Here is a 16548-nt window from a genome sequence, read left to right on the forward strand (position 1 = left end):
TAGGGTTACTTTTAAGCTTGGGCCACCACTAATTTTAGATACTCCTTTGTTTTCAGCAGTAGACATTTAGATTCTTATTAAATCCCTCCCTCTCTTTTTCCTCCCCCTAGTCCAAACAGGAAATATTCCCTGAAAGCAGAGTGAATAGGAAAGTATTCCAGGTGGCCAATGACTTTCAGCCAGTGTGGTTCGCATGTTGTCCAGCTTACTCAGAATGTGACACTGGAGATGTCCTCCTCGATTTCCCCATGTCCAGGTGAAAGGAAGAAACCAGTGATTTGCGGTATAACTATATCTCTCCCCTCCCTCCCCCCAAGATAAGAAGTCTCTAGAGAAGTTAGCATAATTATTCAGTGAAAAGAGCAGGATGGAAAAATCAGTCCTTGCACATGGAAGGTGCTCAATAAATATTTGATGATTGTATTTGACCTAAAAAAAACAGAAACAATACAAACAGTTTAGAGATGCCAACTGTATTATGTAATCTAAACCATGGGTTAGTGCAACAAAGACTGAAATGTCATTTTGCCCCTTTTAAACATCCCTCTTCTAGAGAGTAAAATTAGCCTTTCATATGATTTTGATTTTGCTATTAACATTTACTATTTTTTTGGTTTATAAATGTCACATTTTAGTAGTACCAAGAACAAGAAATTACTTTTAATCTTATCACCCAAAGAATACTGTTAATATGTTGACATACCTTCTGACCTAACATATATTTTACGATAGACATGCACATATTTTTAATATATAGAAAATTGTATGAAATATAAACATACCACATAATCACCACTGAGGTTAAGTATAGTTAGCACCCCAGAAGAGCCTGCATCTCTTGCTTTCTCCTTAGAGGTAACCATTAATCTCATGTTTACAGTAGTAAATTCCTTGTTTATATTTGTATTTTTACTTCTTAAATACAGATTCTTATTTGCAGTAGTTATAGTCTATACACTGGAATTAATGAATATTGAACTATTTTTCCTAGAGAAAATGCACAAAGTTTTGTCAGCTGATAACCATATTACCTTGTGTATGTGTTTCTGTTTAAAGACACCTTATGTAATATTATTATTGATTCATTAACATTGATCTCACAAACAGCAGTGCAGCAGATCTACCTGGACGCAGCTCATGATGCACTTATTTTCTCCATGAGGCATATCACTGCTGCCTTGCACTGAGAAACATTAGAGAGCTGCAGCAAGAAGACAGCTCAGGTGACTCAGGGTGACTCAAGTTTTCATCACCCTGCATGTGTCCACAAATGGCTGTGAAAGCACCAAAAGTATTGATTGTGGGTTACAAAAAATTTTAGCAAGTAGGTGAATTTGCAAATACAGACTCTAAAATAATAAAGATCAACTGTATGCATCCCTAAGCTACAATCCTTTTTGATTGATAATTTTTATTTTGGCTTCTTTTGCTCAATGGTTTGAAGAATCATTTGTGTAGTAGTAATTCATTTATTTTCATCGTAGTAGAGTGCATGGTAGTATTAATATACTGAAATTATTTCTCTGTTCTACTTTGCTGCAACTTCTGGGCTGTTTCTAAAAGGTTTTGCTTTTGCAAGTAATTTGCTCTGCACATTCTCATACATCTCTTCGAAGACACACCTATACACCTTGCTAGGATACATGTCTGGGAAGGCAATGCTGGTTCCCAGAGAATGAGATCTGCACCTTCACTAGGTGATGCCAGCTGTTGTCCAAAGTGGGTGTAGCAGTGTGCAACCCTCCTCCAGTGAAGTGTAAGAGTTCCAGATATTCTGTATCTTCTAAATACATGGTACATGGTCAGCTATTTTGCCATTTTAGTAGGTGTCCTCACTTTGGTTTTATTTTATTTTATTTTTTTTTATAAATTTTATTGTTATATTCCCCATACAATTGCAGCCCCCCCATTCTGACCCCAATCCCTCCCCTCCCGCCCCCGCCCCCCTAAAAGTGTCTCTGGTTCATAGTTTTTTGTTGATTTTGATTTTCACTTTCTTATATTCATTTTCCTGGTCCCTTATTTAAGTTTTCTAGATTCCTGCTATGAGTGAGACCATCCGGTATTTTTCTTTTTCTTTTTGGCTTATTTCGCTGAGCATGATCCCTTCCAGCGCCATCCATGTTGCTGCAAATTGCATGTGTTTATCTTTTTTGAATGCTGAGTAATATTCCATGGTGTATATGTACCACATCTTCTTGATCCAGTCATCTATTTTTGGGCATTTGGGTTGTTTCCAAAGCTTAGCTATTGTAAACAGTGCTGCTATAAACATAGGGGTGCAGGTGCTCTTTGGAATTGATGTTTCTGTGTCCTTTGGGTAAATACCTAGGAGTGGAATTGCTGGATCATATGGAAGCTCTATGTTTAGTAGGTCCAGAAATCTCCACACAGCTTTCCACAGTGGTTGGACCAGTTTGCACTCCCACCAACAGTGCAGAAGAGTTCCCTTTTCTCCACACCCTCGCCAACATTTGTTGTTGCTAGTTTTTTTAAAATGTGCCATTCTCACTGGTGTAAGATGGTATCTCATGGTAGTTTTGATTTGCATTTCCTTGATTACAAGTGATGTTGAACATTTTTTCATATGCCTGTTGGCCATTTGCATTTCCTCTTCAGAGAAGTTTCTTTTTAGCTCTTCTGCCCATTTTTTGACTGGATTATTTTCTTTGTTGTTGTTGAGTCTCATCAGCTCTTTGCAGATTTTTGTGATCAGTCCTTTATCATTAGTGTTGGGTGCAAAAATGTTCTCCCAGTCGGTGGGGTTTCTCTTTGTTTTTGTTATTGTCTCTTTTGCTGTGCAAAAGCTCTTTAATTTGATGTAGTCCCAGCTGTTTATCTTTGCCTTCACTATCACTGCTTTGGGTGATGTGTCTGTAAAGATGTCTTTGATGTGCAAATCACGTAGTGTTTTGCCTATATTTCCTTCTATATATTTTATGGTTTCAGGTCTTATGTCTAGTTCTTTAATCCATTTTGAGTTGATTTTTGTGTATGGTGTGAGGTAGTGGTCAAGCTTCATTCTTTTGCATGTAGCGACCCAGTTTTCCCAGCACCATTTATTGAACAAACTTTCTTTGCTCCAATGCATATTCTTTGCTCCTTTGTCAAAGATTAGTTGACCATAAATCTGTGGGTTTATTTCTGGATTTTCTATTCGATTCCATTGGTCTGTATGTCTGTTCTTGTTCCAATACCATGCAGTTTTGATGATTATGGCTTTGTAGTATAGTTTGAAGTCTGGGAGTGTGATGCCTCCATTCCCTTCTTTTTTTTTCAGGAGAGCTTTGGCTATTCGGGGTTTTTTGTGATTCCATATGAATTTCATCAATAATTGTTCTATTTCTTTGAAGAATGACATTGAAATTTTGATTGGAATAGCATTGAATCTGTATATTGCTTTTGGAAGGATGGCCATTTTAATAATGTTTATTCTTCCAATCCATGAGCAGGGGATGTCTCTCCATTTCTTTGTGTCTTCTTCTATTTCTTTTAACAGTGTTTTATAGTTTTCTTTGTATAGGTCCTTTACCTCTTTTGTTAGATTTATTCCCAAATATTTGATTTTTTTTGTTTCAATAACAAAAGGGATGGTTTTTTTGATTTCTTCTTCTTCAGATTTATTGTTAGTGTATAGGAAGGCTTCTGACTTTTGCATGTTGATTTTGTATCCTGCCACTTTGCTGAACTGATTGATGAGTTGAATTAGCTTTTCTGTGGAGTTTTTGGGGTTCTCTATGTATAATATCATATCGTCTGCAAATAGTGATAGTTTGACTTCTTCTTTTCCTATTTGGATTCCTTGGATGTCTTTCTCTTGTCTTATTGCCCTGGCTAGGACTTCCAGTATTATATTGAAAAGCAGTGGTGAGAGTGGACATCCTTGTCTTGTTCCAGATCTTAATGGAATTGCTTTCAGCTTTTCACCATTGAGAATGATACTGGCTGTTGGCTTGTCATAGATGGCCTTTATGATGTTGAGGTATGTTCCTTGTATCCCAAGAATTTCAAGGGCTTTTATCATGAATGGGTGTTGCACTTTGTCGAAAGCTTTCTCAGCATCGATTGATATTATCATATGGTTTTTATATTTCTTTTTGTTGATGTGTTGGATAACGTTGATTGATTTTCGGATGTTAAACCATCCTTGTGTCCCTGGAATGAATCCTACTTGGTCGTGGTGAATTATCTTATGGATACATTGTTGGATTCTGATAGCTAAAATTTTATTGAGGATTTTTGCATCAGTGTTCATTAAGGAGATTGGCCTGTAGTTTTCCTTTTTTGTGTTGTCCTTGTTCGGTTTTGGTATTAGTGTAATGTTGGCTTCATAAAACGTGTTTGGTATTGTCCCTTCCTTCTCAATTTTTTGGAAGAGTTTGTGAAGGATAGGCACTAATTCGTCTCTGAATGTTTGGTAGAATTCATTTGTAAATCCATCAGGTCCTGGGCTTTTGTATTTGGGGAGGTTTTTGATTACCATTTCAATTTCGCTAATCGTAATTGGTCTGTTTAGGTGTTCTATTTCTTCTTTATCTAGCTTTGGGTGATTGTAGAGTTGTAGGAATTTGTCCATCTCCTCTAGATTGTTAAACTTGTTTCCATATAACTGTTCATAGTAGTTACTGATTATTCTTTTGATTTCTGCTGTGTCCGTTGTGATTTCTCCTCTTTCATTTATGATCCTGTTTATTTGTGCTTTCTCCCTTTTTTCCTTTGTGAGCCTGGCTAGGGGTTTGTCTATTTTATTGATTTTTTTCAAATAACCAGCTCTTGGTTTCATTGATCTTTTGGATTGTTTTTTTAGTTTCAATTTCATTTATTTCTGCTTTGGTTTTTATTATTTCTTTTCTTCTACTGGTTTTGGGGTTTTTTTGTTGTTCTTTTTCTAGATCTTTGAGCTTCGAGATTAGGTTGTTTCTTTGCGTTCTTTCTTGTTTCTTGATGTGAGCTTCTATTGCTATATATTTTCCTCTTGTTACTGCTTTTGCTGCATCCCATACATTTAGGATATTGGTGTCCTCCTTGTCGTTCAATTCAAAAAATTTTTTAATTTCTTCTTTGATCTCCTCATTAGTCCAATGGTCTTCCAGTAGTGTGGCTTTTAATCTCCATGAGGTAGGAAAGTTCCTTGCCTTCTTTTTATGGTTTATTTCTAGTTTGATGCCTTCATGGTCAGAAAAGATGGTTGATATGATTTCAATCTTGGTGTATCTGTTGATGTTTGTCTTGTGCCCCAGTATGTGATCGATCCTGGAGAATGATCCGTGTGCGCTTGAGAAAAATGTGTACTCTGTTTTTTTGGGGTTTAGTGTTCTATAGATGTCTGTTAAGCCCAATTGCTCTAGGTCCTTATTTAGAGCTTTGGTTTCTTTACTTATTTTTTGTCTTGTTGATCTATCCATTGTTGATAGTGGTGTGTTGAAGTCTCCCACTGCGTATGTGTTTTCTCTGATGTCTGTTTTCAGAGAGGACAACAGTTGTCTGATATATTTTGGTGCTCCTTCGTTTGGTGAGTATATGTTAATGAGTGTTATTTCTTCCTGAAGTATTGTCCCCTTGATCATAATGTAGTGACCATTGGGGTCTCTTTTTATCTTTTTGAGTTTGAAATCTGTTTTATCTGATATAAGTATAGCTGTTCCTGCTTTCTTTTTTGGTCCATTTGCTTGTAGGATTGTTTTCCATCCTTTAACTTTGAGCCTATTTTTATCTTTTGTAGCTAAATGTGTTTCCTGGAGACAGCAAAAGGTTGGGTTTTGTTTCTTAATCCAGGCTGCAACTCTGTGTCTTTTTATTGAAGAGTTTAGTCCATTTACATTTAGAGTTAATATTGATATGTTAACATCTGTATTTGCCATTGTGTTTGTCTTTCCTTTGATTTTATTTATTTATTCTTTTAATAACTTTTTTTTTTTTGGCCTTCTTTCATTGTTATTCGTCCCTCTGAGGTTCTGGCTTTAGGACTCCTTGTAGTATTTTTTGGAGTGGGGGTTTAGTTGCAATGAAATTCCGGAGTTTCTGTTTGTCTGGGAAGGTCCATATTCTTTCTTCAAAGAGGAAGGAGAGCTTTGCGGGATAGAGTATTCTTGGTTGGCATCTGTTTTCTTGGAGTCTGTTGACTATGTCCCTCCACTCTCTCCTTGCCCGTAGTGTTTCTTCGGAGAAGTCTGATGTCAGCCTGATTGGTTTTCCTTTGAATGTTATCTGTTTCTTCCCTCTTGCCAGCTTCATTATTTTTTCCTTGTCCTGGATTCTTGGGAGCTTTACTATTATGTGTCTTGCTGTATTTTTCCTTTCGTCGTGGAAGTTTGGTGTTCTTCTTGCTTCTTGTATATCAATTTTCAGCTCCTTCTTCACATTTGGGAAGTTCTCTTCAATTATCTCTTTGAATATTTTCTCTGTTCCTACATCTCTCTCCTCTCCTTCTGGTATTCCTATAACTCTTATATTTCCTTTCCTCATGGAGTCAGATAGTTCCCGAAGTCTTTCCTCGTTCTTTTTCCTTCGTACTTCTCTTTCCTTTTCTGTTTTGGTTCTTTTTATTTCTGTGTCTTCAAGATTACTTATTCGTTCTTCCATTTCATCTATTCTGCTTTCATTGCTTTTCCCAGAATTCTTTAGTTCTTCCATTAATTCTTTGATCTCCTGCATTTCTTTTACTTCCCTCTTTAGGGACTCAATTTCTTTCTTCTGACCATTGTTTTCCCTCTCTAGGGACTCAATTGCATTCTTCTGATCGTTGATTATTTTTCCCTTATCGTTGTTTTCCTTTATGACTTCTGTCAGTTTTTTAATCACGGCAATTTTAAATTCTCTTTCTGGAAGGCTCAGAAATTCTTCCAAGTTATTGTCGTTGCAATCTGGGGGCTGGTTTTCTTTTTGTGGTGTGCTTTTTCTCTGGTGAGTTGCTAGGTTGCGTGTGGTTCTTCTCCTCCCTACTGTCTGTTTTCTAATTTGCCGTATGCGTTGGGACACTGTGTTGTTGGGACTGGCCGGCATCTTGGGTGGGCTTCTCTGCTCCCCTCTGGTTCCTCCAGGAGTCATCTGTCAGTTTCAAGCAGTCTTTACTGGAGAAAGGTCCCTGTTCTAAAATGCCGATGTGGGGACACACTCCACTGTGCGCCTGGTCTGCCCCAGCAGTGGGTTCCTGCTCCCCCTCTGGGCTTGGACTGCAGGCCAGAGGGGGTCTGGCGTGGGCAAACTTCCCCCGCTCACCTCTGGCTCCTGAGGAAGCCTTCTGCAGGTAGTCTTTACTGAAGAAATGTCCCTGTTCTAAAATGGTGATGTGGGACACACTCCCTGCGCGTCTGGTCTCAGGCACACTCTTCTGCGCGCCTGGTCTGCCCCAGCTGTGGGTGCTCGCTCTCCCTGTGGGCTCAGACTACTTGTTCGGAAGGGGCCCAGTGTGGGCTAACTCCCCAGCTGGCCACTAGCTCCTTCAGGAGCCTCTGCTGGCTTCAAGTCGCTAGGTGGCGCCAGAGATCTCTCCTAGAGCCCTTGGGGAGCTGATTTTCCACCCCGTGGGACAGGGAGCAGAGCGGGGATGGTAGGGTACACCTCAACGGCTTTGGGATGCTGTGTCTGCCTTGTGCCCCACCGTCGTGGGGAACCCACGCCCCTAATTTCGTGCCCCGGGTCTCAGTTCCAAAGCCCTCAGTTCCAGGACGCGGGCTGTAGCCCAGATCAGTGGCGCGGGAATGGCGCCTTTTGAATCCCGCTTCCCTGCCTGGGCACCTTGTTCCTGCTCACTCAGGGAGGGCCTCCGTGGTCTCCCTGCAAGCCTAGGTCGCAGGCGTGGGGACCTGGGCAGCTGCGATCTGATCTGGATCAGCGCGCTGCTTTCTGCGCAAGCTTACCGGGTGGCCGGGGCTGTGTGCTGGTGCTGGTCTCCTCCTGGGGGGCAGGGCTCTCTTTAATGGCGCCTGGAGCTCACCTCTGCGGCGGATCCTGCAGGGTTCGCCACAGCTCCCGTTCACGGGGTGTGGTGGCTGAAATAGTTCCTTTCCACTCACAGTCCCACTTGCTGCGTCCGTTTTTCTTGTTGGCCGTTTTGGTTTGTTGTTTCCCTCCTCTCTGCTGGTCGGAGAGTGCCGACTTTGTGGGCGGGGGAGGGGAGCAGGGTTCTGCGCTTCCCTCCCTTCTGGTCCTCTTTTATGGCAACTTTCTTCTTCGGGCAGTTTGCTGGAGTCGTCCGTTTATCTTCCGTGTCCCAGTTCTCACTGGGACCTGCCGCTTTTCATCCCTATTAACTATTTTTAATGGGAGAGCTTACTCGTAGCGTCTCCTCACCGCCATGTTGCTCTGCCCCTGTTCTCACTTTGGTTTTAATCTGCGTTTCCTCATTACAGAAAGGATGACACATTTTCTATTGAATTTTCTAAAGTCTCTGTTAAAGTCTTTTGCCCAATTCCCACTTGCTGTCTTTATCTTACTTTTTCTTACATAGCCTTGTTATGAGCCCCTTTCTGTTTATATGGTAGGCTAACTCTTTTATCTTTTTTTAATGTTGTCTTTTGGTAATAAAAGTTTAGTTTTAATGTAGTCAAGTATATTAGTATTTTCCTTTACGGTTACTACTGTGTATACCCTGCTGGATAAGTCCCACACCCAATTTCTTGGAGTTAGTATCTTCTAAAACCTTTATTGTTTGCCTTTGGCACTTAGGCCTATAATCCACCTGTAAATCATTAGTTAGGTACAATATGAAGTAGGAGGTCAAGTGTCACTTTTTCCATATACTCTCCAATTATCCTAGCACCATCAATGGAAGGGTGTTTTTCACTTTTATTGTAAAATAATATAGATTCATGATTTAAAAGTTGAAATCATATAAAGAAATATAAAATTTTAAAGTGAATGAAGTGTCTATGTCTGTGTACCCAGTTCCCTGTTCTCAACTCCCTGAAGCAGTTGCAGTTTCCTGCTTGTAGATTTTGTTTAAGAATACTGCTGCCTAAACATCTCTAGCTTTAGAATTGTGGCTTTAAATTATGCCTTGGAACCATGAAATATTGAATCTAGTAGCACAGTTGCTTTCCTTTTCTTTTTAAGTTACTGTGAATGAATTGTTTTTGCAAGTGCAATGTCTTCATTGTATAGAGATTGATAATTATACTGCACTCGATTTTAGTGAGGAGGCAGTAGCAAAACTTTGTAAATTTACTAAAATTTGTGTGATTAAATAAGTGAATATTATGGTATATAAATTATGTCTCCATTTCAAAAAACACTCAAATCTTTTGAAATAGTAAACATGACCATAGTGACTTTTTTTTTTTTCTGCAGTATCTCAAAAAATGCTTTAGTGTTTCCTTACCAATAACTGCATAAACTGAAATTTTTTTAGTTGGAAAAGAGTAATTCATTTTATTAAAAAAAAAAAACAAAAACACAATTCGGATGTGCCTGAAATATGGCATTGAGGATGTTGAGGGAAAGCACTCACTTTCAACACAAAGTAACACTGCTCTCAGTAAGTGGGTGTGCCATGGAGTACAGTGGAAGCATTTGGCCTGTTTGACCCTACTGGTCCTTTCCGTTGAGGTTTTGTTCCTTTGAGGTTTTATACAGTTGAACAATTGAATTGGAACCATTATATAAGATTCTTTATTTATCATCCAGGGTTTTTCCTTCTACCTAATATTTCTGTATTTTTCTACATGCAAACATTCAAATTACTAACTTGGGGAAGCTTACGGAAGACACATGCTCTATTTTAAGAGTTGAATTTGTTTAAACTTGGAATTATTTTTCATGCCTACCACATTCCATCGGAGTTTAAAATTTATTTGAAATTTATACTCAATTTTTTTTTAACCTAGAAGACAGAATTTCTGTTCTATAGATTGGTTGAAGTCATTAATCTTAAGACTTTTAAAAATTAGTTAACTATAGGGGGCCTCCCCAGTGGCGCAGCCATTGAGCGCTGGGTTGCGAAGCTGCCCGCAGCCTCTGAAGGACCAGTTTGATCCCCAGCCACTGGAGGAGGGTCCCTCATGGCACGCAGACCTCCCCTGCCGCCCGCTGCTGCCCTCAGCAGTGTACCTTGGTCCCTCTGCCTGCTCTGCTCCCCGCTCTGGCTCTGGTGAATTGTCTCACCCTCCCGCGCTTCTGACTGTACCCAGTGCCTGTATAAATAAATAAATAAATCTTTTAAAAAAAAATTAGTTAACTAGAATTGCTAAGGCTTTGATGGGGTTTCACTGGTCTTTTTAAAATAGCAATCAGGACTCATTGTTCTGATTTAAAATGCATATTAAATTATATTAGATGAGCAGAAGGATATAAATGCTATGTATATTAGAAATATACAATATGTATAATAGAAATGTATTTAGGGACATGTGGATTTAACTAATTATAATTTCTTGTGAAATTAAGAAACATACTGAAACGTAAGGAGGTTAGAACACTGGGGATTTCTGTATTGTAATACTTCATAGGTAAAGAAATTTTCAACAAATAAAAATTTGTTTTTGTGTCCTTTACTATGATTCACCACTCACTACCCAGATGAACAGTGTTCTTTATTGCTCTGTTTTCATAGCTTACCGTTTGATTTCTCTTCGATTTTTATGACATCCCAAGTTAAGATGTAAAGAAATATTTTTGAAGGAAGATGAGTTTACTGATCTGTAATTAGATTGAATAGAACTTTATAGGTTTTCATAGAATTTTCTCTTCTCTCTCATTATAAGAGGTAGAGAAAATACAAGCCACCTTGGATTTAATAGTAGGATACCTGTTCTAGACCTAATCGGGAAGAGAGATTGATGAACCGTTAATGTTAGCCTGAGCCAGTGATCCCACAGACCAGCTCTGATAATGACTGACAACCTAGGCTGCAGATTACAGACCACTACCTGCTCTGTGTAAGAGATTTAAATGCCAGTTTTGTGACTTCTTTACTGCACGCTGCTGGCTCAAGTCTCTGGCCCCCTTTGTGTAACTTACCCCTCCTTCTTGGTCCTATCTTGAGAGTCTTAGTCTGCTTCTCCCAGCCTTTCTTGTAGAAACCATACCATTTGACTAGGGGTCTAATGTCTAATGTTACCACGTTCTGATTGTCTCTGTTTCTATCCGTCTGCCTGTCTTTTACCCATATTACTTTGGTAGAATGCCCTTTGGAAAATTAAACATTGCTTTCAGATGAAAACAGAACACAGGAAAGGACTTGTACTTGGTTTTACATTATTGGTTTTACATTATTATTAACCTTTGTGATCTGAGAAAAGTTAACCTAACTTTTTAAAATGCCACTGTTCCTTTCCTATAGAGCTGTTGTGAGAGGGAATGGGCAGCCCCCATGCACTGTTAGTCAAAATGTAGTTCCCAAAAGCTTTTTGCTAAAAAGCTTTTCTCAGGCCTCCCTGGTGGCACAAGGGTTAAGTATCAGCACTATGAAGCTATGAAGCCACTGCAGCATGAGTTTGATCCCTGGCCAGGCTGCTGACCCACGTGGTGCAGCAGACCTCTCCTGTCTCACCAACTGCTCTCCTCAGCAGTGTACTTTAGTAGATCCACCTGTTCTGCTCCCCACTCTGTCTCTGGTGAATCCTCTCACCCTCCTGCCCCTCTGGCGTACATCCCAGCTCTTGTATGCATAAATAAAATCTTAAAAAAAAAAAAGTTTTGTCCAAAGCAATGAAGTAGTATGAATCAAGATCCTAAATAATAATAATAATAATAATAATAATAAAAAACAATTCCTAGCCTTTGACCTACTAACTTAACTTCTAGGAATTTATGCCAAGGAAACAATTGAAGATACAGGCAATGATCCTATACAGGGATGTGAGTTTAAGTACTATTTATAATAGTTAATGGGGAATAATAATCTGAATGTACACAGTAAGAGAATGGTTACATAAATCAAGATATACCGTATAAGAAATATTGTGGCTGCTTTAAAAATAAGATATAGACTACTTAACAGTATCAGAACATGCTTTATTAAATGAAAACAAAACAAAACAGGTTACTATGTATGTAGTTTTATCCCTCCAAAAATGAGGAGAAATATGCTAAGATGGTAATAGTGATCATTAATGGCATAAATTATATTTTAATGCTTTTCTTGCTTGTTGGTATTTTCTAATTTTCTTCAAGATCATCTCTCATTTTGAGTATCAGAACTTAAAAATATTAGCTCTCTTCTTAATGGTCAGCTTATTCTTCATCTTGTACCAGCTTAGGTTTTAATGACCATGGTATGGAGACCATAGAGGGTCGGTCACATCCATGATGGCTTGGGAGGCTGCCGAAGCAGCCCTGTCCACAGCACGCTAGGCATGCCCTGGCTGCTCCACCAGACGTTCCATCATCAAGTGAGTCACCACCGAAGGGTGTCAAGCTGATGATATTGCCACACATGTACTTGAACTATCAGCCACAACCCAGCATGCTGCCAGGTCTTTGAGCCTTATCTTCCTAAACCATGATCTCTCCACTGTCCAGCAAGTGTCAAAGGGACTGACTGGGATTGTGTCACTTCTTTGCAGACACCATGGGCCAGCAAATAAAGCTGATGTGAACCTTCAGTTGAGTCCAAACCATGCTAACGTTTAAGCTGTTATTGTTGCTGCTGTAGTTGGGCCTTGATGTAGGGGCCTGGCAGGACTACAGGAACAATTAGGATGAAGATTATGCTGGGATGTTCAGCTCAGAGAACTCCTAGCAGAACTCTAAAGATCATAGAGAGATTTTGGAGGGTCATCTACTAACTAAAATTGTAGTTATAAAATTATTTTATCCTATCCTAACCTCAATTATTTGTTATCTTTGGCAGCATTAGTGGGAAAAGAGTTTGATAATTTGATATTGGAGGTTTCAGAATTAATAGAGAAATTTACCATTTTTCATATGTCTGTTTTGTTTTGAGTTTTTTAGAGATGACATTTTTATTCCGCTGTTGTCCTTTGTAAGTACCCTATAGGCAGACACTTCTGTTATGAAAGGAGAATGTAAGATTATATATAAAGAACCTTGAGTCATTATCATCATCCCTGGACATTTTTTCCCATACATATATGTTCTCTGAATCACATCAAATCTGAAATACAATGTGCTGTCTGTTTCTTGGAGGAACATTTGTATGTTTATTTTCATTCTGTATACATGTAGACATCAGTCATTATGGTATATAAAAATGCTCAATAAGATTGTTGATAATGAGTTTTATAGATGTGGCACTGAAGCACAAAAGTTGTGATTATTCAGTTTAAAAAAAAAACTATGACAGCACTTTGGCATATGCGTTTTATTATTATACTAAATCATAATAGTAATAGATTTTAAATTGTAGTCATTGTGCAGCAAATAAATGTTATTGCTATGACTAAAACACAGGCAAACACATGGAATTCTATTAGTTAAAAATTCCAGTTAACACTATGGCAATTAACATGGGGATTGGAGAATAAGTTCTTAACAATAATCATGAATCCCCTGCACTCTGGCCACACCCCACCAGATAATTTCAACCATATACCAGTGGCCTTAGATATCCAAAGTTATGAAAAGCTTTCTGAATCCATATTGTATTCATGGATTATGTTCCCAAATGTGCCTTTTACCAAAGGCATAATTCTTGGTACTGATGAGCTAGCAAGCTGGAGGTGTTTCTTACTTATAAAAGCCACTAAAAAAGAACTGAAAACAAACTTGAAGACTTTAATTGTCCTGTGGTGACCACTGACCAGAGGAACAGATGGTCCAGGCCTCTGTCTGCTCTGTAGAGCCTCCAAATTGTGCTTCAAGTCATCCCTGGTCAGAGATCAGGCTCTTGTGCTAGACTGCAGTTTGGAAGTCATCACCAAACCTTGTTTGTTAGGTCATTATCAGTGAACTGAGAATGTAACGCCTTTCTTACCTACTACAGCTATGCAAGAAACAGAAAAGCACACTGTCCCAGAACTTGACGCAGAGTCAAGTAGGTGCAAGTATTAAACCAAGGAAAGTAACTTGCCCCTCAGCTGATGAATCTTACTGTCTTATATTACAGTTGTTTTTCAGTCTGTCCCTCCTTGTCAAATACATCTTAAACTTTTGAAGTCAGGAACCTCGGCAAATGCTATGTTGTATTCCATTTACTGTCTTGATCCTACTGGTACTCAGTAACTAGTCTTTATTGGACTAATTGAGAAGGAAAAAAAGTCATACTTGTTGAATTTAATTTCTATTATGTGAATTTTACCCACTGTATGAATCTCCTAGACAGAAGACCAGAGGCAGGATATTGGGGATTTTTCTTGGAATTTGCAGTGTGTTTACTCTTTCTAGCTGGCTTTTCATTTTTCCTTGCAAATGTGGTAGGCATCTAAAGGACTGAAAAATCAGTGGTTAAGAAGGCCTTTGGTGCTATGGCTGGGCTACTAAAGAAGCTTGATGAAGTAAGAGGAACAAAGTAAGTCCTGCTACCCCAGAGGTAGCAAGAGTCCTGGGCCTGCATGCTTGAACATGGCTCTGTCACAGATTGGGAATTATAGTAGTGCCACTTTGCTTGTTAGATGAGTTAAATGAGATTCATTGATATACTCACTCATTTTTTATTGAATACTTACAAATAGTTAGGATTTGGAGATATGGGAGTACAGAAAACGGTTAAAAATTCCTACTCTCATGGAACCCGTATTCTAGAAAACACAATATACATAATGGAATTTAACAAATGGTTTATTTAATTACTCTAGGGTAGGGATATCTGATGAACTCACACAGAAATTTTACTTTGTATTTCCCTAGGAATTTATGTTACAAGCATAGGTAGTTTTGTATATTATTGATACTTACTATTATCAGTTCATTAGTGAGTCTCATGTCTGAATTGAGAATGCCCCATGAAGTAAGACATTTATGTGTTCCTGCAACATCCTGCTATGTTTAGAAAACCTATTCTCCTGGAGTGGAATTGCTGTCATTTTCTTCCCTATAAAGTTCTTGAACCAAACAATCTAGCAGTCTACCGAGACTCAGGACTGCAGATGGTGTGGCTGGGTGATTTCCATGTTGTTTTCCCCATCATTGGTGTTTGCACTATCTATGACTTAATGTGATTTCACAGAGTTTCTGAGATGTTTGTTTGTGTAATTTGTGTGAATAAGTCAAAGGACTAGCATGACCAGTTAAAATCCACAAACCATACTTTAGTGAGTAATTTCAACGTTTCCGCTCCAAACTTTTGATCAGCCACCCATCAAAGAACAAAATAGACAGATTTAAGGTTTCAATTCCTCATTTTTTTCACCCCTTTCTCGCTGGGGCTTTCTCTTTGAGCATCAAAATGCCAAAGTCCATGAAAAGAGAAAGGGCAGGCCTGGAAAGCAAACCTCAGAGGAATGCACACTATCTGTAATAGCATGCCCTCTCCTGAGAGGTGTGTGTCCAGACCCATCCTGCCTTTGCTATCATTTTTCTACTGTAGTACTTTGGGTCTCCAATGGCACACAGCCCATTTAGTTAAAAATGTAAACAGGAAATTGTTTTCTGGCTGAATGGCTTGTGTGGCCCAAAAAACTGGCCATTTTTGCTGAGCCACAACTTAAAAACACTCACATGGCAGTGGAAGCTGAAGACTAGTTATAAGCTGGCCCTGCCTTGGTCAGCGTCTGTTGATATGGATACCTGTGTGGGCTCTCCTGAACGTGGGGTCAGGGTATTTTTTTCCCTCATGGCCAAAGGTTCAACAGACATGATTGAAGAGTTTTTCTCACCTAGAAAGCAGTTGTTCTGCAGGGCCAAGATACACTTTCATGCTCCAAGGAATTACAGAGCAGGCATTACTTGGAAGTCACAGAGGTTTGGTCTGGGGAAGTGTGACTTGGCACTGACAACATATCCTGGGTTTCAGTGCTCCTCGTCTATTCCAGCTCCCCATCATTTGGCCTCTCATGAACCTCCTGTGCTCCTGGTGTGGTTACCCTATGTGCTGATGAGTTTTCTGGTTGTTATGTCTTGCAGCCCCCCGAATCCAAGCCCAACTTCACCCCTCTCGCCATCTTGGCCCATGTTCTCGGCGCCATCCAGCCCTATGCCCACCTCATCCACGTCAAGCGACTCATCCCCCATCAGGTCTGTTGCAGGGTTTGTTTGGTTTTCTGTTGCTGCCGTTGTTCTCTCATTGGCTTGGTCCTTTCTTCATGCAGTGTTCAGCCTGCTCGTCAACTTTGTTCCCTGCCATCCAAACCTGCACTTGCTTTTTGACAGGCCAGAAGAAGCAGTTCATGAAGACTCCAGGTAAAATCACGGATGATGACCAATCTGTTCCTGTTTATCAGAGGTGGGCAGGGACATGAGGGGTCCAGTCCCTGTCCTCTTATGGCTCCAGCCTAAGAGACCAAAGCCAGGAGGAACTGTTTGCATTAACCAATGTGGCATTTTCCAGGCCCTTCTATATCCTTCCTTCCGTTTCTGAATTAATGTGTGAGGCCTGAAGTTTGGAGAAAGAGCACCACCTGAGGAGGCTCTTATTTTTGTCACTCTGTCAAGTATGGGGCCCTTTTGCTTTGGTATAAGATAATAATCAGAGAAAACAGCATTGAGACATGT

The 16548-nt window shown here is 39.5% G+C and overlaps 1 protein-coding gene across 1 annotated transcript in view; it reads left to right on the forward strand.

Moving 5' to 3' along the window:
- Positions 1-16548, forward strand: part of ARHGAP26 (Rho GTPase activating protein 26) — a gene marked incomplete at its 3' end in the record, with an annotated part of 427812 nt that overhangs the window by 397393 nt on the left and 13871 nt on the right. Inside the window, exon 21 of the mRNA XM_084252634.1 lies at positions 15961-16236. Coding sequence (XP_084108760.1) covers positions 15961-16236 — 276 coding nt within the window. The remainder of the gene's footprint in view (positions 1-15960; positions 16237-16548) is intronic.

The sequence above is a fragment of the Talpa europaea genome (assembly GCF_964194135.1).
Source record: "Talpa europaea genome assembly, chromosome: 13".
NCBI lineage: Eukaryota > Metazoa > Chordata > Mammalia > Eulipotyphla > Talpidae > Talpa > Talpa europaea.